Source organism: Mesoplodon mirus, assembly GCF_964341445.2.
Source record: "Mesoplodon mirus genome assembly, chromosome: 13".
NCBI lineage: Eukaryota > Metazoa > Chordata > Mammalia > Artiodactyla > Ziphiidae > Mesoplodon > Mesoplodon mirus.
Window position 1 is genome coordinate 85,341,183 of NC_138989.1, and position 23,841 is coordinate 85,365,023.

Consider the following 23,841-nt stretch of genomic DNA (forward strand, 5'->3'; position numbering starts at 1 on the left):
AAGCAGAAGAGAGGGTTTAACTGCTCTCGACTTGACTGCTTTATCTCATTGAGGAAGACAGGCTTAGTGAATCAGGATGTTTTTCTGGCTGGGCCCTGCTGACCACTGCAAGGTTGTCCTCTTGTTCATGGCACTGCCCTAAATAAGCCCTTGGTTTCTCTCTCTCTCTCTCTCTCTGTTTTCTTTCTTCCTCCCTCCCTCCCTCCCTTCCTTTCTCTCTCTCTCTCCCCCTCCCTCCCTCCCCACATCCCACCTCTCTCTCTTGTTTTCTGTCCTTCTTTCTTAAGAAGAGGAAAGCAATATTTATAAGACAGGTCCTATATAAAGGTGAAAATGTGCTTTGCTTTTTAAATTTCAACTCTGAAACATATAATTGCAAACAGAACATAAGAAGTCCCCACTGCCCTGAGAAAACTCAGTTAACCTCCCGGAGCCTCACTGTCCCATCCGTGATCTAGGAATGATCACGTCTATCTCCAGGCTTGTTGAGTGGGTTCAGTGAATACGGAGGGGTTCCCCGGAGCCTGCGAGTACTGGGCCCTTCAGGACCTCTGCTTTCTTCTTTCCTCGTTCCCTTCTGCCCTCCATCCCCTCTGTCTTGCTGACGGAGCACTTAAAGGTACACCACCTCACTGGATCGTCTTACCAAGACGCAGAGCAAGGATTAACAGGGAAGGTGGCTGCCGAGAGGTGAAATGGCTGGACCTGGGTCCGCGGGTGTCAGGGGACAGGGCAGAGCCCAAAGCCCAGGCCTGGCTGCCAGCCCCACGTCCTCCTCCAGCACTTAATAGCGATTGACTTGTAGTTTATGAGTCACATTTTGCCAGAAAATTCTGAGGCTCTCCAGCTACTTCTTGGGAATTGTTTTCTAGTTAAATATTAATAAAGAGCTTTCAAATATTAAGGTTGCAGAACTTTAGCTTAACTTCCTAAGACACATAGAAATGTATTCAAGGAATGCATTGGAAAACTTGTTATCCCCAAACGCCCTTAAGCAGCTGAATGACCGAAGGACACATTTTCTAATACATAATCCTCCACTCGTCCTGCCTTTGTTAATCTGGGGCCAGGCAATCCCACTTATTAGAGCTAATGAGTGTGTTTGCGTTGCCTCGTCTGCATAGAATAACTGTTCGCCGCCCTGCACGCGCCTTATGCTCTAGGAAGAGCCATCCACCTCTCTTCTCCACACGGCTCTCAAAGATATGAAGTTATAAATTATACAGATACAAAAAGATCAAAACCAAATGGGGGAAAGGCACATTGTAAAATTTCTAAAGGCGCTATTCCATGTCCTAATATTAGAGAAAAACTCAAGGTCCATTTTGCCGCAAGATCAAAGCCTTTGAATAAGTTAAAAGGCAGAGTGAACTCGTAGCTGAAAAATAACAGATACTTGAAATGAAAATTATCCTGAGGCTTAAACATTAGACAACCTTTCAAAGGAAAGATTTTCATTTATCATGCTCAGAATTATGAGGACAAAAGAGATTTGTGACTGAGTAACCTTTCTGGAAAAATTCCTTCTGGGGAGAAGGAGGAACGGGCTTCTCTGCAGGGGCCGAGCAGAACCCTGTATGGTGGACGCAGCCTTTTCTTTAGGGATGCCCTGCCCACATCCTCTGTCATCAGTCTTAGGTTGATGGCTCGCTGGCCATTACCTTGAATTCTCCGTCACAACCTGAGTTAAAACTCCTTCGTTATGGGGGCTTCCCTGGTGGCGCAGTGGTTGAGAGTCCGCCTGCCGATGCAGGGGAAACGGGTTCGTGCCCCGGTCCGGGAAGATCCCACGTGCCGCGGAGTGGCTGGGCCCGTGAGCCATGGCCGCTGGGCCTGCGCGTCCGGAGCCTGTGCTCCGCAACGGGAGAGGCCACAACAGTGAGAGGCCCATATACCGCAAAAAAAAAAAAACAAAACAAAAAACCTCCTTCGTTATAAACAGAGCTTTTGGGAATGTATATAATAATTCAGTGTGTTTAAGTTACATGCAAACAAACCCTGCATTTTAAAAGGTGAAAGGGCAAGGTGTCCACTTTTTTGACAACGTGGTTTGCTCAACTGTTAATTCAGGATCTGCCCGTGAACGTCAAATTTATCATCGAGGGGATGGAGGAGGCTGGTTCTCTTGCCCTGGAGGAACTTGTCCAGAAAGAGAAGGCCGGGTTCTTCTCAAGCGTAGACTACATCGTGATTTCAGACAACCTGTGGATCAGCCAGAGGACGCCCGCGCTCACGTATGGGACGCGAGGGAACAGCTACTTCATGGTGGAGGTACTTGCCAATGGCAGCTGCCTGGAGGTGGATCCGTGCCCGGGTCCCGGTGGGGAGGACACAGAGCAGACACCGACCCGGGGGCCTGGCCCCGGGGGGTCATGGGGTCTCGGGACTGGGGGAGTTCATGGAGCCCCCCAGCCGTGAACGCATGTGCTGTGTACGTTTTTCTGGAGAGAAGATTCAGAGGGGTTTGTGACTCACCACGTTTTAGGAGCTCCAGCTGTGAAATTTGGAGGCAGGCACGGGGCCTCTGGGGTTAGGAGACTGACCGCCTGATCGGGATGCCGTGAGCGGGCGTTACCTGCTCTGCCAACCTCGTATGGGACAGAAAGAGAAGGGGTGCCAGCACTGACAAGGCCGGCACCCGAGGTCTGGCTCATCGACGAACAGCCTTGAGCGCACCTTAACCTCTGGGCCTGTTTCCTTACCTCTGAAGTGAGCACAGTAATCCTGCCAGGCTTCCTGTGATCACTAAAAGCGACCTCGAGTTCCGCCCTGACACGTAGTCTGTTTCCTGCTCCTTTTCTATTAATGCGGACAAGCTGTGATGGAGTCTGCAATTTAGCATCAGAAAGTCCTCCCTCATAGAGCAGCCGGAAACTGCAAAGGGGAGGGGGTGTGTATGAGAGCCGGAGGGCGGGTGCGATCCTGAGCCGGGAAGGGCTTCCGCTCTCCCGCGGGAGTCCCGGGCAACTGCAGAAGCAGGGCGGGGTCCGAGGTGTGAAGGCCGTGGAACATCTCGCCATCGTTGGCCTCTTTCTACCGCTGAGCCGCAAGGAAGTTTATCTGCAGAGACGTGCTGGAAGTAGTCTCTGTGGGGAGCAGGTGGGCACGAAGAAGTGGCTGGCGGCCAGGTGAGGGTGTTTAGTCTCCTGTCCGAGCAGTGGGATATCGTTTGCAGCTGTGCTCAGGAGCTGGTGGTGGAGACGCCCCAGTGGGCAGGGTTGATCCAGGGCTTAGGCTGTGCCCGATGGTGTGATGGAGGAGACGAAGTCAGTGAAGACGCCGCCCACGGAGAGGCTGAAGGGATGCACAGGGGCGTTCAGCTTGAATGGGGAGAAAAGAAGGACAGGAGGACGAGAGGTGGGGAGGTCTTGGATGGGTCGAGGGACTGGACGTCTTGCTGTGGCCAAGAACGGGGGAGGGCAGGCTTGTGACGAGGGGACCAGGAGGAGGGAAGCTGTGAGCAGAGGTGGGATAAGGCGGCAAAAGATTTCAGAGGTGGGGCTCTGCAACCCCAAAGTGCTTTGTTAGCATCACTGCCTGATGAGATAGAGGTCTTCAGCTACAGTGACTAAATGGAAGATTCACCTGGCAGGGCTTTAAAGATGGTGATAGAGGCAGAGAAGGGCCAGCCGGGCAGGAAAGGTGAGACGGAATGGGTCAAAGAGAATTAAAAAACCCAAACTCGTTAGAACTTGGGAACCGATTGGACATAGTTTGCCTGGGAGAAATCCAAGATCATTTTTTTTTAAAGATTTTTTTTGATGGGGACCATTTTTAGAGTCTTTGTTGAATTTGTTACAATATTGCTTCTGTTTTATGTTTTGGTTTCTTGGCCACGAGGCATGTGGGATCTTAGCTCCCCGACCAGGGATTGAACCTGCACCTCCTGCTCTGAAAGGCGAAGTCTTAACCAATGGACCACCAGGGAAGTCCCCGACATCATTTTAAGGGGATAGATTTATAGGACTGGCATCTCTCCTTGTTTTGGAAATGGCAAGCTAGGAGGAAGTAATTGTAAGAGAAGATGTTCTCTTCTAGACCTCCTCAAGTTCAGAAGCTGGGAGCACACCCAGAGTGTTATGTACCGTAAGCGACTAGAAGCTTTAGGTCTTGTGAGCAGGTCAAAGGTCAGACCTACGGAAGGAGCCTTGAGAGTCTGGAGGTTGTAAAGGAGGTCCCGTGGGCCTTGCAGCTCTGTGTGTAGAGTGATCCAAGGATTAAGCTGGGGGGCGAAAAGACAGAAAAGAAGTTATCAGAGGAGACGTAAGTAGAATGGTCCTGCAGGCAGGAAAAGCACAAGGAGAAGAAAGTTTCTTGGAGAATGTTTCTGGAAGGAGGGCTCAGCAAGAGATGGCGTGAAACCAAGAGGAAGGCAACTGCGTTACACGTCAGTCGTTAGGCCGAGGAGGGGCTGGTGGTCTGGGATTCGGTGCTGTTGGTGGCAAGGTTGGGGCTGAGGTCGGTTTCGGGGAATTCAGTGGGTCCTGAAGACGTGGGGGGCAGACGCTCCACATCGTGTGACAGAAGCACGGTGGTGACAACGTCAGCTGACCCCTGAGCCCTGAGGGCCACCCGGGGCGGGTCTGCCGCCCGGTGAAAGGTGTCTCTGAGCAGCCACGGCGGAAAGCAGCTGCCTTCCTGTTCCCTGTCTTGCAGGTGAAGTGCAGAGACCAGGACTTCCACTCGGGGACCTTTGGTGGAATCCTTAATGAACCGATGGCAGATCTGGTCGCTCTTCTTGGTAATGTCTTCTTCCGTTTCACTTTTTAAGCATCAAGCAATCTGCTAACGTAGTTCTGTTTGACTCAGTTGTCTCCCGCTTGGTTTCCAGGCCAGCCCTGAATAAGGGTGGAGTGGAGGAAGACCGCGGTCTTAGCTTCCCCCTTGGCTAAACGTTTCTTAGGCTTACTGCGTCCACGTTGTTTCTCTTCATGGACTGAAAGCCTTCCTCAGTCCACCCCCTTTCCGTTCACTGGATGTTGTGACACATCTGGCTGTACTTGAGGACAGTGGCAGAGAGACCTTTCTGGAGAAGCATCCAGAGTTGGTGCCCCATCTACCCACACCTCTTGGCTTCCTTCCTGTGAGTCCCTGTGGTCCCTCGTGGCTCAGTGACGCCAGTGAGTTTGCTCGTTGCCCCTACCCGTGACCTCCTCAGGTGGTGGGCCCGGTGGAGGCAGGCGGGAGTCGTGTGTGTGTGTGCGTGCGTGCGTGTGTTTCCAGAGAGGCAGCTTGCCCACCTGACTCACCTGGAGCTCTTGCCTACATTCGGACAGCCCAGCTTCCGGGTGGATCCCGGAATTGAAGGAGGCTTCATCTCCAGGGCCTCGCTTGCACAGTCCTGGCAGGGACACTGCGCGCGTTCGTAGTCACAACATTTGGTTCTTTCTAAAGAAGAGGTTTTCAGGTTACATAAGCCTCAGACCTCGCAATACCTGGGTCTTTCTCACCTTTCTCACCGTTAAAGAATAAAGAATAGTTGTTCTTTAGCGGTAGTTGCATTACAGTTTTTACCTCATGAGCTGCGGAGCATTTGGTGAAGCAGGTGAACACACCAGAAATGATCACGTACGTCACCCTAAGGCGTTCTTCCAGCAGGTCCACTGACTGACGTTAGGCGTCCAGTTGGGAGCCAGCGGTGCTGTCGGCGGTGTCGTCCTGCTGCTCTGTGTGTGTTACACCCAGTGAAGGGGGTCAATTAGAAGGCTTGGAGAAGTCCTGGGGGCGCTGGAGGGGGGCCGAGGAGGATGTGGCTGAGAACCAGGTGGGGGGGACTTCTCCTCGTGGTTTGCTGCCTTGACATCCTCACACCTCAGGGCTTCACCTTCTGTGATCGTCTCAAAGCACTGGGAAGCCCCTTACATTTCACACGACTGCCACCTGCAGATTTTGGTGGATGTTTACTTTGTCTTTAGTTCTGTCTACACAGGCCGAACCACCTGCCGTCCACTCATGGGGTCACGCTTGTTATTCAGCCCCATGTGGTCAGAGACGTGCCCTCCTGCTGGAAGGCGGGGTCTTCAGTGCGGGTGGGTCCCCTGTGTTCATGTGGCATCCAGAACACGGCAGGTGTCACACAGCCAGGGCCCTCTGCCCTGTGCTTTGCGGCTGTCGACATTAACAGAAAGATTTGAAAATACAGTGCTTCACAGTAATTTTCTGACACTGTCAGGTTATAATCACATGAAGCATGTGGCACGTATTTTTATGAAGTGCCTTCGCTTGAATAAAAGGCCCCAGATGAACTAAAGATGAATTTAGCTGCCTTGGAGACATTGCCGTCATTTTACTTTTAGTCTACTTTCTGGTTGCATTGGGCCTTTACTGTAGGTCCTTTCTCAAGACAGCAAGCGTGTTTACCCAATCTCAGCATCTGCTTCTTTTATAGATGCTCACTGATGACTTTTCACTCATTGCTGTTAATCCCCAAACTTTTTCACAAATAACAGAGCGGTGTATCTGCTTCGCCACTACGAAAGCTTTCATGGTTATGACGTGGCTCGTAGACTAGACCTCAAGGCTGTTACGTTTTTGATTAAAGATGAGTATTTATTATATTATTGTGGTGTGTGTAGGGGAGAGAGGTTGAGAGGAACGATGACTTTCAGTTTCTCACGTTTGTACGTATATTCGCCTACATATATATTAAAATTTTTTTCTTATGAACACATTACTTTTTAACTCAGAGTAAGATAAAACTAAACAAGGAACCTTGTTTGTGATGTAAGAGTGCAGCTGAGAACTTGCCTGTAACACAGGTGAGTCACTCCACATGTACCTGATTGCAGGGCCGAGTGCTTCCATCCCTCTGTCGACAAGGTGGACGTTAGAACGGGTCTGACGCAGGCCGAGTCTTCCTGGTGACCGGCTCCTCTCTCCCACCGTCACCTCTGGGAGGTGAGCTACTGACAGGTGGCTCTGCTGTAGGGCCCAGGGCCGGTCGCAGGCCTGCTGCAGCCCCAGGAGGGTCCCTGAGGCTCTGCTCCAGGGCCAGGACCCCACGCACCTGTAGCTTCCACGTGCCTTTGTCTCCTGTGTGTCTCTCATAGGCAGCCTGGTGGACTCTTCTGGTCGAATTCTGATCCCTGGAATCTATGACCACGTGGCTCCTGTTACAGAGGAGGAAAAGAGAACGTATGAAGCCATCGATCTGGACCTCGAGGAGTACCGGAACAGCAGCCAGGTTAAGAAATTTCTGTTTGACACCAAGGTAGGTCACAGGTTGACGGGTAACCAGAAAGAGGAGCGATGAAAACCCATATTTTCCCAGTGCCTAGTTTGCTATGTGCTGCTGTTCTGCACATCTCGGAGCTGAGAGCACATGCTAATCAGGGGCAGGTTTCCCTTCACAAAACCTCGTGGTCCTCGTGGTCTAGATCAACTGGTCCTTTTCTTGGGGTCCGTCTGGCACTGGCCTCAGGCGCCTAACCACAGGGCAGTGATTCACTTCACAGCCGTGTGTTTCCAAACTGGCTTATGAGACTCATCCTCACGCCAGCCCTCAGCCAGTGAGCTGAGCTTCCTATCTGTTTAAAGGTTGAGAATAGTCTGAGATCATTTCAGCTCCAAGACCCCTAATTATTCATTTTTTAAAAGACAAAACCAAGAGCTTTACGGGGCTAATGTGTAAATTGCTACATTGCTGTTTGAGTGTAGTAAGTAAACCCAGAGCCCAAAGCACTGGCTACTGGTAAATGTAGATTTTGTTCTTTTCCCTCTACTTCTCCTCCTCCTTAAAATAACAACAACAACCAAAAAAACCAACCAAACAAACAAAAATAACCCTTGCCTGCTGTGGCGTTTGGTAGCTCTGGCTGGCTCCTGGGCAGACGCTCCAGGAGAGGGAAAAATGCCAAATACAAGTGGGGAGTTTACTCTTATGAAGTATGTCTCTTGCCTCAGACTAGCTCTCTGGTGGCCACTGGCTCAAATGCCTATAGATTTCTTTGAAACCTTCTGGAAAATAAAATGCATTTAGCATATAAGTTATCATGGCAATGATTGGGGATAGAAATGTACAATTGAACCCCAGTTTTGGAAAGGGCCCCTTTGCCATCTATTAACTGCACACTTCAGAGCTGGAGTGGTGAGGGGCCCTTGTCAGTGGAAGCAGCTAGGGCAGGTGAAGGCAGCAGAGGGTCTCAGGTCCTGAGGGAAAAGTCCACCTGTACTATTAGTTGAGACATATCTAAGTAAGGTGGTAATTAACTTGTCATGAATGGTGTCACAGATGTACAGAAAGTGGTGATACAAGCAATATAATTCAACTGCGTTTTAACTAAACACTCCTCTATATAGTAAAATGATTTTATTTTACTTTAGGAGGAACTTCTAATACGCCTGTGGAGATACCCATCTCTTTCTATTCATGGGATCGAGGGCGCGTTTCATGAGCCTGGAGCCAAAACAGTCATTCCTGGCCGAGTGAAAGGAAAATTTTCAATCCGTCTAGTCCCTCACATGAATCTGTCTGTGGTGGAGAAGCAGGTAACCAGCGTGCGTTGTTCTCCCGCCCAGTGGCAGAGCCATTTCTGAGCGCCGCACACCACAGTTTAGCGGGCTGTTCAGCTGTTTGCATTGAAGTATCATTTTTTTTTCCAATACAAAAGGGACTGGAACAAATGTCAAGAAACTGATAAAATTTTGTTCGGTAAAAATCTCTTTGCTCAATTATACGCAATTATAGTAGTCAGATAAGTAACCGTTCGGAGTTGGAGCGATGGGAAATTTTTCAAAATTAAATGGTAGCTCTGAAGGCAAGATTGGTTTTACACCCAGATGGAGAAGCTAACTGCCTGCGGCCGGGCTGAGCTGGGAAATCGCAAGCTGCAGTCATCAGTTTGTGATGTCTGAAATCTGCACTCTGAAAGCAGCCATTTTAATGAAAACGTTCGTTATCTGGAGGGAGTGCATGTCTCAATTATCTACCAGTCATCCGTTTACCTCAAGTTTAACAGAAAGTAGACTCTGAATAAATAAGCTCAGGAAACACCTCGTCCCACCCCATCTATCCCACTGCCCCTTGCACTGTCTTCTCAGTGCTGATTACATCCTAAAATACTCTCCATCCTCCCTCCCTCCCTCCCTTTTGTCCCTCTGTCTACAACATATAAGTTCCACGAGGGCAGGACCGTCCTGGTCTTGCTCACAGCTGTGACCCCAGCACCCAGAACAGTTCCTGCCACATGACAGGCGTCCATTAATACTGGCTGAAGCAAATACTGGAAGGATTTTTTTTTCTTTTTTTTTTGCCGCACCACGCGGCCTGTGGGATCCCAGTTCCCCGACCAGGGATTGAAACTGGGCCCTTGGCAGTGAGAGCGCGGAGCCTCAACTGCTGGAGCGTCAGGGAAGTCGTCCCTGGAAGGACTATTTTAGAGTATGGAGTTGTTCTCGGAGGATTTCCTGAGTAGCGGCTGGAACAGAGCCAAGGAAGAGAAGGGCGCTGATGACAAGGGTCCTTCACAGCTTAGCCTGGAACTGCTCCCACTTCTCAGAAATTTCCAAATGCGTGGTATTCCCCATATGGGTCATTAAGGTACTGGTAAGTCCAAAGAGAGTGGTCAGCCGTCAGGTGGAGAAGTTGTACTTGTATCATGTTTCACAATTACCAAAATTCATGATAACCAGATGTTAACAGTCAGACACCCTGGTGAGGATGGGGAGGGTCAGAGCTGGGATTGGAGGGTCTGGGGACGGAAGGCGAGTGAGAGCTAGCGTTCCTCCCACTGGCGAAGCTCCCGGTCCTGGAGGCCCTGCTCACTCCACGCCAACCCTCCGGAAGAACTAAGGTAAAACCAAAATACTTGAATTTGTTGGCTTGAGATTTCATTAGTTTCTTGATGAAAGACGACTGTATGTTCATGGTATGAGAGAATAACTTGAAATTTTCTCTTCCACCTGAAAATGTTCCTTTTAGGTGAAGCAGCATCTTGACTCTATATTCTCCAAAAGAAATAGCTCCAACCAGATGACTGTATCTATGACGCTAGGACTACACCCGTGGATTGCAAATATTAGAGATAATCAGTATCTTGCGGCAAAAAGAGCCATCAAAACAGGTTGGACTTCAGATATTTTTATTTTTTTACTAAAAAATTTTTTTAACATCTTTATTGGAGTATAATTGCTTTACAATGGTGTGTTAGTTTCTGCTTTATAACAAAGTGAATCAGCTATACATATACATATGTCCCCATATCTCTTCCCTCTTGCGTCTCCCTCCCTCCCACCCTCCCTATCCCACCCCTCTAGGTGGTCACAAAGCACCAAGCTGATCTCCCTGTGCTATGTGGCTGCTTCCCACTAGCTATCTATTTTACATTTGGTAGTGTATATATGTCCATGCCTCTCCCTCACTTCGGCCCAGCTTACCCTTCCCCCTCCCCGTGTCCTCAAGTCCATTCTCTAGTAGGTCTGTGTCTTTATTCCCTCTTATCCCTAGGTTCTTCAGCACCATTTTTTTTCTTTCAGATTCCATGTATATGTGTTAGCACGCGGTGTGTGTTTCTCTCTTTCTGACTTCCTCCACTCTGTGCGACAGTCTCCAGATTACAGAGGGGGTGGTGCCTGGTGGAGCAGTGGATATGGCAGACTAATTTAAAACTTCAGTATCGACTCTCCTTTTTATATGGGCTGTATTACCGTGCACAGTGCTCTATCTCGTGAGTCTTCCCAGCAGCCTTTCCCCATTTTACGGATTAAGGCTTGAAGAGATTAAGTAATTTGCTGAAGGGCACCCAGCTATTAGTGGCAAAGCCAGGGTTTAAGCTCACACCAGGAGATTTGAATCTGGGGCAAAATGATGGACTTGAAAACCTCCAGTACTCCTGGAAATGATGACCAACATTTGAAAACATCCTTTTAAAGGCAAAGCTGAACTCGCATGAAAGTAAAGGAAATCTTCTGGGATTAAAAATGAAGAAAGGAGCTAAAATTTAGTGGAGCGAGCAAGCTGACACGGGGCCGCCCTGCGGGGACTTGTTTTTCCTGGTCACTGGGAGGTGTGGGTTTCGGGTCAGCATGAAGCAGAAAACGAGACCCACTACATAAAGGCCTTGCTCCAAGAGCCACGCTCCCCCTGGACGGGGTGTGTGTGTGTAAGCTTGACCATCCTTGCTTGGGTGTTCGGTGAGCACAGTCTCCCCCGAGAGCTTTTAACCGTGGACCTGTCTTGGCATGGGTTTGGGTCTTTAATTACTGTGTGTGGTCCTGTTCTTTCCAAGCCCATCCTGGACTGCCTGGCTGCTGCAGACAGCCCCAAGGCAGGCCATGGGAGCTTTCCACTGAAGAAGCTTCCTGGATATGTGCTCCTTGTATAAAATTACAGAACGCACGAGAAACTCAATTCCAGCCTATCCGACTCTAAAACCAGCGGTCTTTTTACAATGCCATTCTGCTTCTCCAGAGGTAGGGAATAGCTTTATTTGTAATTTCCTCAGCAGTGCCTGTTTTGACTTCACGTATTTCAAAGTCCTGGACAGGATACATGATTGGTGAGCAGGGACACAGGCCTGGGCTTCTGGCCGCCCGGGGAGAAGGAACAGCCAGTCTTCTTTGCAGCAGGAATGGGCCACTGCCAACAGTTGCAAGGTGGGGGGCTCTCCTAAAAGCAGGGGGAGTTTTGGGGTCTCTCCAAACATTAGGTGGGAAGACACTGCCAAGTGTTTATGTAGACTATGCACTATGTTAGCGCTGGGCCTTGGGCCACACCCCCAGACATGCTGGAGCTGGAACTGGGGGTCCAGACCTCCTTGGAGCCCTCACTCTCTGTCAGGATTATCACTACAGGGACACAGACATTAACAATCACAGGACAAGTCCAAGACCTAGAGCCATGCTTCTCTGCATAATCATTCCCCCGTCCCAATTGTCGCAGCATTTTGCCAATTTTGGAGTGAAGAAAAGAGGAAGAAGGGTTAGGAGGATACACGTGACGCCGCTGAAGAGACGCGTGTGGGTGAGATGTCAAGGCCCGACGTCCTCCTGTGGGAAAGCATGGGCACCTTTGGGCCTGTCTGTGTGCTGGACCAGTTCTGCTAACAAAGTCCATCATCTTTATTCACAGTCACGCCTTGCTCTGTGGGTAAAGAAGGTTGGGCACGCTCTCTCTTGCGACTGTTTCATTTTTCACTCCTGCTCTGTCGCCAGCAACTTGTCCTCTAGCCTAGAAGTTTTGGACTCATCTCTTTCCAGACCCTAGGATATCCTTTAAAACTATTTCCTGGGATACCTTGAAAGTTGAGCACAAATGCTGAGACATTCAGGTGACAGTCGAGTACAGCTATTTATTTGTATATTGGTTACAAACAAAAAAACAAGTCCCACCTTCCCAATATTTAATTCATGAAGCAACCATAAAAGTGGGTATACCATCTTGTGGTGCCCCTGCCAAAAATGCATCACTTCTTCCAATCATGAGAAAGCATCAGACAAACCTAAACTGAGGGACATTTTACAAAACAACTGATCAGTACTCTACAAGAGGGTCAAGTTCATGAAAGTCAAAGAGAGGCTGAGAACCTGTCACAGACTAGAAGAGACTCAGAAGCAATGACAAAATGCAGTGTGGGATTCTGGATTCAATCCTGGTATAGAAAAAGGGAAAAAGTGGTAAAATTCCAATCAGGTCTGAGTCTACTTACTAATATTATTCCAATGTTAATTTCCTATTCTTGATAATTGTACAATACTTATATGTTAACGTTAGGGAAAGTAAAGGATATATGAGAACTCTGTACTGTTTTCGCAACTTTTTTGTAAGTATAAAATTAGTTCAAAATACAAATTTAAAAATATTTTTAAAAAGTAGATAATTGTACTTCCCTGGCGGTCCAGTGGTTAAGGCTCTGTACTTCCACTGCAGGGGCCGCAGGTTCGATCCCCGGTTGGGGAACTAAGATCCCGCATGCTGCATGACCAAAAAAAAAAAAAAAAAAAAAAGTTTAAAAGTAGATAATTGTAAAGAAGGCAACCACAGTTTTCTTCTTGACTCTATTGATGATTTTTTTTTTTTTTTTTTTTTTGCGGTAGGCGGGCCTCTCACTGTTGTGGCCTCTCCCCTTGCGGAGCACAGGCTCCGGACGCGCAGGCTCAGCGGCCATGGCTCACGGGCCCAGCCGCTCTGCGGCATGTGGGATCTTCCCAGACCGGGGCACGAACCCGTGTCCCCTGCATCGGCAGGCGGACTCTCAACCACTGCGCCACCAGGGAAGCCCTATTGATGATTTTAGAATATAAATTATGTGAAATCAAGAAGCTTACCGAACCCAAGTATCAAATTTAATGATTAAAAAAAAAGAAGAAAAAGGCAAAGCAAACACTACATTTGAGGAGATTACTGGGGGTAGTCTTGTCATTATTTTATTCAAATGCCTTCTTTTCCTGTGTTTCAGTGTTTGGGACAGAGCCAGACATGATCCGAGATGGATCAACCATACCCGTTGCCAAAATATTCCAGGATACCATCCAGAAGAGTGTGATGATGCTCCCGCTGGGCGCTGTTGACGACGGAGAGCACTCTCAGAATGAGAAAATCAACAGGTTAGTGAGTCCTGTAGGCGCGCCCCTCTCACTGCACAAGGCTGGGTCCTCACACCGGTCACCTCCAGACAGGCTGCATACTTCAGATGCAATTTCTGTCATCAAGTCTTCCTGTTTAAACTGTAGACTACTTTCCCTGTGTCATCTGAATGGGAATAACAGTGTCTCTCTTTCTTTTGTTAGGTGGAATTACATAGAGGGATCCAAAGTATTTGCTGCCTTTTTCCTAGAGATGGCTAAGCTGCATTAATCAGGGTAGGAACCTTCCAGCCTAGGCCTGACCTACTCACAGATCCCCTTTCACACAACCCTGGGCAGGAACAAAATCTAACTATCCAGAAGAATTTGGTCCCCAAAATAATGTTTTCCCTTGGACATTTGGACCAGTAATAAAATATTTCCAAGGCGCAGACATCGGACGTGGTTTTGTGTCACCGTGCACACCTTTCTAAAGCCACAGCCGCCTTCAACGACCTGATTTCCCTGAGTCCTGCTGTGGCTGCCCCAGGCCTGGACTCACGGTACCCTTCAGGATGAGGACAAGTCTCTGCCGAGATTCTCCGCTTGCAATTTGATTGGCGTAATCACTGCAGTTTGCGTTCTAGGCCCCTGAGTGCTTGACACACAGTCATCCCAGCCGGTGACTGTCCATCCTACATCACCCTTGCTTTTACCACTTGTGCCCTTTATCTTATGGACAAACATGTTGGTCTCCAGCACCGCCTACTGTAATTTCCCCGTGGGCTCATTTTTAGAGGAGTTACTAAAGCATGATACCGCATTAACCTCTTACTTACCCTTCATTTATTTTTCCTGCTCCTTCAAAAGTGCTGAAATGGAAGTGATCAATATCCATATCCTTATGCCATCTGGGATTCCTTGTGCGAAAATGAGCACTTTTTAAGTTCCAAGCCTCTTCACCTTTGCTGCACTTGATGCCAACCGACCACCCCTCCTGCAGCTTCTTCTTCCTTCCTGCCCCGTCAGTGAAGGCCTCCTCGCTCTCTTGTCAACATCTGTGCACATGTCAGTTCGCCACAGCAGAATTAATCCTGATAGAATTTCTCTCACCCTGCTGGAACTGTACTCAGTGACTACATCTAATAAATTGCTCAAAGCTTTTAGTAGCATCGGTTTTAGATAGAGAGCTAATCAACCCTGACATCAGTAACACATTCTAAATTTAAAGCCATCAGCTAATGCTGTGTTCATTAATCATTTTAGTTAACCATCTTGTTTGGCTTGATTGGATTTGACAGTGTAAACAAAAAAATGCAAGTTTTCTACAGTTGAGTATATTTAAACAAACTGATTTAATCTTTATAAATTCATTATTTAAATCACATTAATGGAGAATTTAAAGGTTAAAAATGTTTCTCATGATTCTAAATAAAAAACAAGCATAACACATTCCATTGCTTCATGGGTTCTTGAAATGTCAGTTTTAAAACTTGCTGCACCTCATTTAAAATGGCTGGACCAGAGGGCCAGTAATTCGGCTTGTCCTGAACCACGTCACAGAAATGGGACCCGGCTGAGGCTTTAGCCACCATTCCTCTGATGCTGGAGAAGATTTAAATGCTGTCTGTTGAGTATGGGCAGGAATTTGATATTTTTTTGCTATTAAGCTTGGTTTGTGCGTGCCAGATTACATAGAATCTTTTGACATTTTGGATTTTGTGGGACCTAACTGGTGTATTTGGCAGACTTCTCAAGAACTAAATATACAAGAAGTTTATGATCCCCATTTATATTTTTAAAAGGGTGTTCATATTAGTCAATTAACAAGGCTGGTTAAAATGTATTGTAACCACTTCTGAGCAATGTAACATCAGTTTTACCAAGCACCTAAATTATAAGATTACTCATTCACTGATCTATGTTCCTGCTGAATCTTTGAGACCTGCAACGTCTGGTTAATTATTCAGCTACCACCAGGCAAGAAAGGCAGGACAAAGGCTGAGGTCACTGAGTCTAGGAGACCCCAACCTTGGACTGTCTGGGTGCAGAGCCATGGTTTTCTGCCTCTAGGGGTCACGATGAGTGTCCCCAGCTTTCCCAGGTCCATCTGGGTTTTCTACCCGGCCCCAAGCCAGGTGCCTACCTGGGTGCTGCCGTGATCTGGAGTCAGAAGGGAAGTATTTTCAGGGCGGTTACACACATACAGGAGATAGAAATCTACCCGGTTATTGGCCAGGAGGCCAGGTAAAGTTTTTAAATTTTCTCTATCTCCAATCTCTCTGTCTTCCATTTCCAACTCATCTCTGTACTTCAGGGGTCCAGTGAAGTGCGCTGCACACAGTAGGCGCTCAACATTGCACGCTCAAATCCTCCTCTTGGCTCCGCAGCTGCATTTTTGGGCTTTCCCTGGCCTGGACTTCTATCGTCATGCTCTGTGCCTCACATCGTTCCTAGTTGAAACTGTCTTGGGAGCAGTTAGCACTGGGAAAAAGCACATGAAAGAAGTCACGCTGAGGTGCCATCGACGGATAACAGCACCTGTGTATCCTCCCAGGCAGCACTTGTCTGCACAGGGGCCACAAACCAGCCGCCGTGAGCCCCATACAGCTGCCTTCAGTGTGTTTCATGTGGTCTTCACGTTGTTCTAAGCACTTCTGAATTGGATGTCAGCATCTCAAAATCAGCAGACCTCACCCCAATGATTTCCCTTGAGCAGTCGCAAGACCGGGTAACACCGATCTGCGGTTTCTGCAGGGTGACAGCCAGCTGAGCTGAGGAGAGGTTGTGCTGAGCATAGTGCCTGGCCCATAATATGTGCTCAATAAGTTTCTTAGACGCGGACTAAGAAGGAAGCTCACGAATAATACAGTTGTATTTGGCTTCTCACTTCTACTGATAAGTTACTGTCACTTAAAAAACAAGCCCCAGGCTTCCCTGGTGGCGCAGTGGTTGAGAGTCCGTCTGCCGATTCAGGGGACGCGGGTTCGTGCCCGGGTCCCGGAAGATCCCACATGCCACGGAACACCTGGGCCCGTGAGCCATGGCCGCTGAGCCTGCGCATCCAGAGCCTGTGCTCTGCAACAGGAGAGGCCACAACAGTGAGAAGCCCGCGTACCACACACACACACACAAAAAGCCCCCGAACAAATACCACTTTATGATAGGTCCAAATGATTTTTAAATACTATACTATTTTAAATATCTAGTGATATATGTATTCAATGCCATCTAGCTATTATTTTTAAATTTTGTTTCAATTCAAGTTTGAATACTAACTGAAGATGTAATAGATAAACAGTTAAATAATGAGTTGCGGACTTATGTAAGATGAAATAAAATATTTGTTTCAGTGGTAATGTACCTATGGTTAGATCTAGCATAATTATATTATCTATCTGTAATACCACTGCTGTTCATGACAAGCAGCAAACTTAAACCAAGGCCTAATACCTGCACATATCATTTCTGCTCTTCCACTGATCAGCTCTGTAACATCTGCATTCTATATTGCAGGCCGCTTAACTGGTAAGAAAGATAATCTCCCTCTTTACTATATCAAAACAACCTTCCTCTTTGGGAAGCAAGCTCTGGGAGGCCGAGGCTGGCTTGGGGGTGTTCTTTGTTCAGCTGTCCAAAGGCTCAATCAGTCAATGAAATACAAAGCCAGAAATACAGATTTTCTGAAGCAATGTGTTCTTTTTCTTTCCAGCATGATGTGGAAGAGAACGGATTAATGACTATAATTTCTTAACAGTTATGATAAGTAAATACATGCTTCTGAGGTTTCTTCGACTAGGTAGATTGAAGAGAAAAAAAAATTGTCACTACGTGGAAAAATTTTATTTAAAAAATCATTCTAGTGTAATTCCTTATTGAGAATGAAAAAAGATGTCAGAGAAATTATGCCTTTGACTATAATAGAAAATATGAAGTTTTACATCATCTCACCTCCCACATTGAAATTCACCAAAACAGCATTCAAAGAGAACTTAGATTTAAAATTCTAGCGTGGGTGGTTAAGTGTTCCTAGCCTACTCTCCTTGTTATTGTAGGTAGGCACGTGAGTGTAGTGGCAGAAAATGTTAACTTAAAGGAAATTAGAACTTTAAATGACACTGTTAAAGTAAATAAGTCATCAAGAATGGTTAGTCACCAAAAATGACCAATGCTTCCTTTCAAATTTTAAATAATTATAGTCAAATAAAGGCAGCTATCTAAATTTTATTTAAAACCCCACTTGAAAAACTGGAAGGCAGACTTCAGGGCTCCTACATCAGTACAGAGTGAGGGGAAGAGGTTCCGGAAAGGACAGCCACAGAGGGGAAGCAGCACCTTCTGCACGCTCTGCCTAAGTCTCTGGATGACCTCTGAGCCATGCCCGTGTGAGGCGGACGAAAGCCTCCTGGCTAAGGCTGAGGGCACTGAATGTGACTTCAGCTGCTACCATGACAGGAGAGACAAAGTTAAGGAGTAGCAGTACAGCCAGAACAACCGCCTGTTAAAACAGTAACGACAACACCAACCTCTTCAGAAGAATAGAAGTGAATTCAGAGTCTCTACATTACTCAAATATCTAGGATACAACCAAAATTACTGGGCATTTAGGAAAAAGGGAAACATGACTCACAATCAAGAGAAAAGAGCAAATTAATGAAGATTAACCCCAAGATGGTTCATACGCTGGAATTAGCAGACAAATATGTCAAAGCAGCTATTATAATTTTGCTCAAAGACACAGTGGAAAATATGCCTTTAGTAAATGAACCAATAGGGAATCTCAGCAGAGAAACAGAAATGGGAAGACAGAACAAAATAGAAGTTTTAGAACTAAAAGACACAATATCTGAATTAAGAACAAAAAAATCACTAGCTGCTTTTAACAGATGATTGGAGATGACAGAAGAAAGAATCAGGGAACACAGAGAACAGATCAATAAAAATCCAATCTGAAGGTCTGAGAGGAAAAAAAAAGAATGAAACCAAAACCAAAAAGGGCAGAGCCTCAGTGAGTTATGTATAATATCGAGGTGTAATATATATTTAATTGAAATTCAAAAAGAGAGAATGGTGAAAAGTAACAGTATTTGGAGAAATAATGGTCCCAAATTTTCCAAACTTGGTGAAATACATAAATTTACAAGTGTTCAAAGTTCAGAAAACCCCAAATAGTATAAATATGAAGAAAATCATGCCTAGGCACATCACAGATTGCTGAAAGCCAAAAATACAGAGAAAATTTTGCAAGTAGCCTGAGAAAAATGACAAATTACATATAGGGAAACATAAGAGGGAGAAAAGCATCTGAATGACCTCTGCTCATCAGGAAAAAATGGAGGCCAGAAGTAATGGAAAGACATCATCCTTGGCAAACGTGTCTTAAAGAAGCTCCAAAGGAGCTTTATTATATATCTATACATATATATATAATATATATAAAGGATATGCATATATATTATATATAAATTTTCCTAGTAAGACACAGAAAAACATTTTTCCTATACTCTTGGATTCTCTTGAGCGTTGCATAACACGTAGTAGGTGCTTAATAAACCACAGCTATCACTGCTGTATTATCTAATGGAACACAGTCTTTTAAATGTTTTAATGAGAGTAACAGTATTAGACACTATTACTGTGGATTAGAAATTTTAGAAACTCTTCTATTAACAGAATGACAAAAGATGGGAACTTTACCCTAAATGACTAACTTTATACACGAGGAAGTCAGGTTGACTTCCTTAAGGTCACTGTATGATGCAAAGGTCCTGTCTCAGTAAAATACTGGATGGGGAACTGAAAAATAAACTCAGAAGAAAAATAAACTCGCTGCTCAAAGAAAGAAGATGAAATGTTATCTCAGTTCCCAGGGTAAGAAAGGTAGCACGATCAATCTCCTACAAATCAACACAATGCCTCTTCAACGTGGAAAACGGTGCTAGTCTTAAGTGTTGAGAAATTCATCACCTTCTCATCCAAGACTAACACTCTTGAACTAGCTATTCATTAAAAGATGCAAGGTGGACTGGAAAAGGCTGACTCTGGAGTTTGAAAAGTGAGTTCCACCTTTACTAGCTGTGTGATCTTGGAACAGTTATTTGACTCTTCTAAATTACAACTTCCTGTTCTGGAGGACGGACATGAGAATTCATGTGGATTACAGGAAAAATTCGACCAGATAATGTCTATGAAAAGTACTCTGTAAACCAGTATTTAAAACGTGATTATCACCTGAATATTCTCACTTAAATAGCGTTGAGCTGGGACTGAGAGATGGGTCTGGTTTAGAAAGCCTACCATCATTATTATAGGGCCATCCTTTAAAAACTCCGTTTACCTAAAATTATACAAATCCAATTATTCAAGAGCTTTCCCTATACCTACAAGATAAAGTCAAAACTGCTGAGCAAGCGGTGTCTCAAGCTGATCGCAAGTGGGATGTCGGCGCTCATCTCTATATAGGTGTCCGTCAGAGCACTTTGCAAGCCGCGGTCTTCCTTCCTGGATCTCGAGTTTCCGGGGAAGGGCTGTAAGCTTCAGGTCCGCGGATGCTCCGGCAAGAGGGGCAGGCGGCGGCAGGGACGGCCACGCTTCGGTCGTGCCTTACTTTCTTCCTATCGATTCTTGCGCTGCGTCGCTACCGTTATGAAAACGGCCCGGCGGGGGCTTTTTAAACACCTAGCGCGTTCTCGGCTTGTATGGCCAAACTGGCCGACCACCACACTCGGCTGCTCTGCCTCCCCTGTAGTATCGGAACTCGGCTCGTGGCTCCCTGCGGCCCGTGACTCCGAGGATCCTTTCTTGGAGTCCACCGACAGATTGTCCTCAACATCTGGGGTTGCGCACGCGCCTAGCCCAGCAGAGAAACCCTGTCCCCGTAGACGGGCGCCTAGAAGCGCCGGGCACCGTTCGGACCCCGGAAGGCCCAGGGCAGCGACCGCTCGCCCCGCGTCGCCCTCGGGGTTCTCTACGGCGGGCGGGCGGGGGACGGGGTGGGGTGAGGAGGCGTGGGAAGGAAGGGGCGGACTGTCCAGAGGAATCCGCTTGGGGACTCTCCGCAAACCCCACTTGGCCCTCCGGCTCAGACACCGCCACCCTTCCAGCCGGAACGCGTCTCCCCTTCTTTAGATTGACTTCTTCGGCTTTCCGTTTTCCTCTCTTGGGGAGGGGCGGGACTTCCGGTTCCATCTCCTAGCAACTTCCGGCGAGAGCTGACAGACCAAAAAAAAAAACAAGAGGCACATAGGTGCCCCGGCCAGTCGGGACAGAAGAAGGGAACTTGATGTGGGTTTTACTAATCCAGTTCCAGGATCCTGGTTTTTGGTCATGGTGTCCGGCGCGCAGTCCACGAAGGAGTCTTCCTGAGGGCTGCCGGAAGTCGCTCAGCGGAGACACAGGAAGTCCCTCCTCTTCCTCCCAGAGGGAAGACGGTGAGCCGGAGGAGTCAGTCAGAGGGGCGAGCAGGAGCGATTCCGTCGGCAAACAGGTAAGTTATTCTCTGGCCGGGGCGGGGGGTTTGGAGGCGGGGACCGTCCAGCGTCAGCGCGGGGCCTGGGGGCGGTGGCTTGAGGGCCCAGGCCCGGGCGGTTGGGCGCCGGGAGCCCCGCCAGGGCCCTTCGCTCTTCCTCCTCCCCCCTTCCCCCCGCCTCCGCCCCTCCCCGCTCGCCGGTCTCTCCCGACGCCGCCCAGACTCACCCGACACACGCCCGCCGCCCGCGCGGCCTCGCGGCTGCCCGGGCTCCGCGCCGCCAGCCGCTGCTCGCCCCGCGGCCCGACTCACACGGGCCCGGCTGTCAGGGCGGAGGCGGCAATCCCGCGCGCCCCTGCCCGCGGTCGGGCGCTTCTCACAGCCAGGCTTCCCCCGAGTGAAACGCACACGCCGAGCTGCCGCGTGTCGGTTTCCTCCGGCTGCCCGCCCCCTCCCGGTCTCCCGGAGCCGCGCCGCTGCCACCAGCGTCGGCTTCCGTTTAGGACGCCGGGTGGGCAGCGGTCTGGAGCGCTGGTGCCCGAGAGCGGCACGATTGGAAGGGAGGGTCCTGGCCGCTCGGGTTCAGCCGCTCCGCCCTGGACGGAGACCCCAGGTTGCCGCACACCACTTTTTGCAGCAGCGGGTACCCCTCTTCCCATCTAGCGGGCACGTCCTGTGTGTTCTTGTCCGCTCTCTGGGGACCAGTCTGGTGGAGGCGGGTGGCAGGAGGGGCTGACCCCTGTCGGCTGCGTCGAGGTGGGAATAGCTTGTTTATTTTCAAGGGGGAATTCTGGAGTGGGATATCTTGGCAGGGTTGGCATCCAGGGACACACGAGTAGGATTTCTTTATTTTATAGGTAACCATAGCCCGAATGGTGACTGAGGTATAACGTTACAGCTCGTGCCCGTGGAACTAATTACAGTGTGCACCTGTTCTGCGGTGAGGTGTTAGTCCCGCTGGAACACCGTACAGGGAAGGACGCTGATTATCTATTGACTAGAACATCATTAGGAGAGCTAGCTCATTTGATAGATACGCTCTATACTTTATTTAGCACAGCAGTTTGTAGAGCAGGAATTAACCCCTTTCCACCAACTGAGACCCAGATTAAATAACTTGACCAAAGTTAACGTCCGGATTCAAATCTCAAATGTTTGTTATTCATTCTTCAAGTTTGCTACATGTGAAATTACTAACTCCTAGTGTCACGTCTGGAAAACACTAAGGCGGGGACTTCCTGGTGGTCCAGTGGGTAAGACGCTGCGCTCCCAATGCAGGGGACCCCGGGTTCGATCCCTGGTCCGGGAACTAGATACCGCATGCATGCTGCCACTAAGAAGCTGACAAGACGCAACTAAGAAGCCGGCATGCTGCAACGAATGATCCCTAGTGCCGCAACGAAGACACAAACAAACAAACCCCGCTAAGGCAAGGCTCTGTAGTAGCTACTGTCTTGTAGCACGATGTGGAGGACGGTTGTGGTGACCGCTGATAGCGCAGTTGCTATTGGCGCCTGTAAAAAAAAAAACCCGTTACTTTGGAATAATGTCAGCTTTACGCGAAAGCCGCAAGATAGGACAGAGTTCCACTGGTGCTTAACCAAGCAAAGTGGCTCCGCTTAATAATCACTGGTTCCTGCCTCATGCCAGACAGCATTTCAGTGCAGGAGAGAGTAACATATTGCCCTAGATGACTTCAAGGTCCGTTGGAGGAGACAGATACAGAAACAAATGTAATACCTTTCGCCAAGTGCTGAAATGGAGATACGGGAGCACAGAGGAAATGATCACTGCTGGGGTAGGAGTGGTGAGAGCTTGCAGGATATATTTGAGTGGAGATCTTAAGGGTTAATGGGTATTCACTTGATGGATGGGACATTTTCCCCAACATTCATTCTAACTAGGTTTCTTTTATTAGAGGATAACTCTCTTTTATAAAACAGACTCTTGTATTGATTCACCTCCCTCTCTCACAGCCCCTCTAAGAAGAGATTTGTTTCACAGGTATCACAGGTTGCGAGAAGCATCCCAGTTTATAAATCCATGAGCAGGAGGATAAATGAAAGCTGTGTAGTAATGGAAATATCTAGATCTATACATTTTAAAATTCTTTGATTTTCTTGCTTGTAAATACTTCCTGTGGTTCGATCACAGTCATTATGAGAGGTCATGGAGCACAATTCTGCACTGTAACTTGGCGTGTTAGATCCCTACACCAGAGGGGACATTTGAGTGTCTTAGCTCTTGCTGCTATAACAAAATACCATAGCCTGGGTAGCTGAAACAACAAACGTTTATTTATCACAGTTCTGGAGGTTGAGAAGTCCAGGATCAAGCTGCTGATTCCTGCTGAGGGAATCTTCCTGGCTTGTGGATAGCCACCTTCTTGCTCTGTTGTCACGTGGCAGAGAGCGAGAGAACTCTGGTCTCTCTTCCTTTTGCAAGGACACTGATCCCATCTTGGGGGCCTCACCCTCATGACCTCAGGTAAACCTACCTTCCAGAGGCCCTGTCTCTAAACACTGTCACACTGGGGAGTAGGGCTTCACCATACGAATTTGGGCTGGGGGCTGGGGGCGGGAATTATAATTCAGTCTGTAGCGTAGGTTTCTTGGAAGTTTTGTTATTATGTGGAATTCCTCCAAAATAGACTTGATACAGAACTAAATAGGAAGCTGCAAAATTAGAGTTTATATGGCTTTCACTAAAGCAAAGTTAACGCTGTTTTATTTAAAATAATAAGAAATATGATTCAGAGACCAGTTGATGAAAGGGAGAAATTTTAATTGTTTCATTTTGACGAAAGAAATATGTGAAATGCTGTGGTTCTCTTTTCACTTTTAGGCCTCATAGAGTTGTCCCATTTTAGAGGG

The 23,841-nt window shown here is 47.7% G+C and overlaps 2 protein-coding genes across 6 annotated transcripts in view; both read left to right on the forward strand.

The window, feature by feature from the left end:
- CNDP1 (carnosine dipeptidase 1) overlaps window positions 1-14,823 on the forward strand; it is a 29,681-nt gene extending 14,858 nt beyond the window's left edge. For 2 of the 4 annotated variants that reach the window (XM_082640314.1, XM_082640313.1), the window contains 7 exons: window positions 2,071-2,271; window positions 4,657-4,741; window positions 7,050-7,210; window positions 8,323-8,487; window positions 9,920-10,061; window positions 13,395-13,542; window positions 13,726-14,821. In XM_082640314.1, coding sequence (XP_082496440.1) covers window positions 2,071-2,271; window positions 4,657-4,741; window positions 7,050-7,210; window positions 8,323-8,487; window positions 9,920-10,061; window positions 13,395-13,542; window positions 13,726-13,792 — 969 coding nt within the window. In that variant the 3' untranslated portion in view covers window positions 13,793-14,821. Of the gene's footprint in view, window positions 1-2,070; window positions 2,272-4,656; window positions 4,742-7,049; window positions 7,211-8,322; window positions 8,488-9,919; window positions 10,062-13,394; window positions 13,543-13,725 lie in introns of all 4 variants that reach the window. The other 2 variants (XM_082640312.1, XM_082640315.1) reach the window with 2 other exon arrangements.
- Window positions 14,824-20,915: 6,092 nt separating this feature from the next.
- ZNF407 (zinc finger protein 407) overlaps window positions 20,916-23,841 on the forward strand; it is a 418,739-nt gene continuing 415,813 nt past the window's right edge. For both annotated transcript variants that reach the window (XM_082640310.1, XM_082640311.1), the window contains exon 1: window positions 20,916-20,986. The gene's annotated coding sequence lies outside the window, so the exon portion shown is untranslated. The remainder of the gene's footprint in view (window positions 20,987-23,841) is intronic.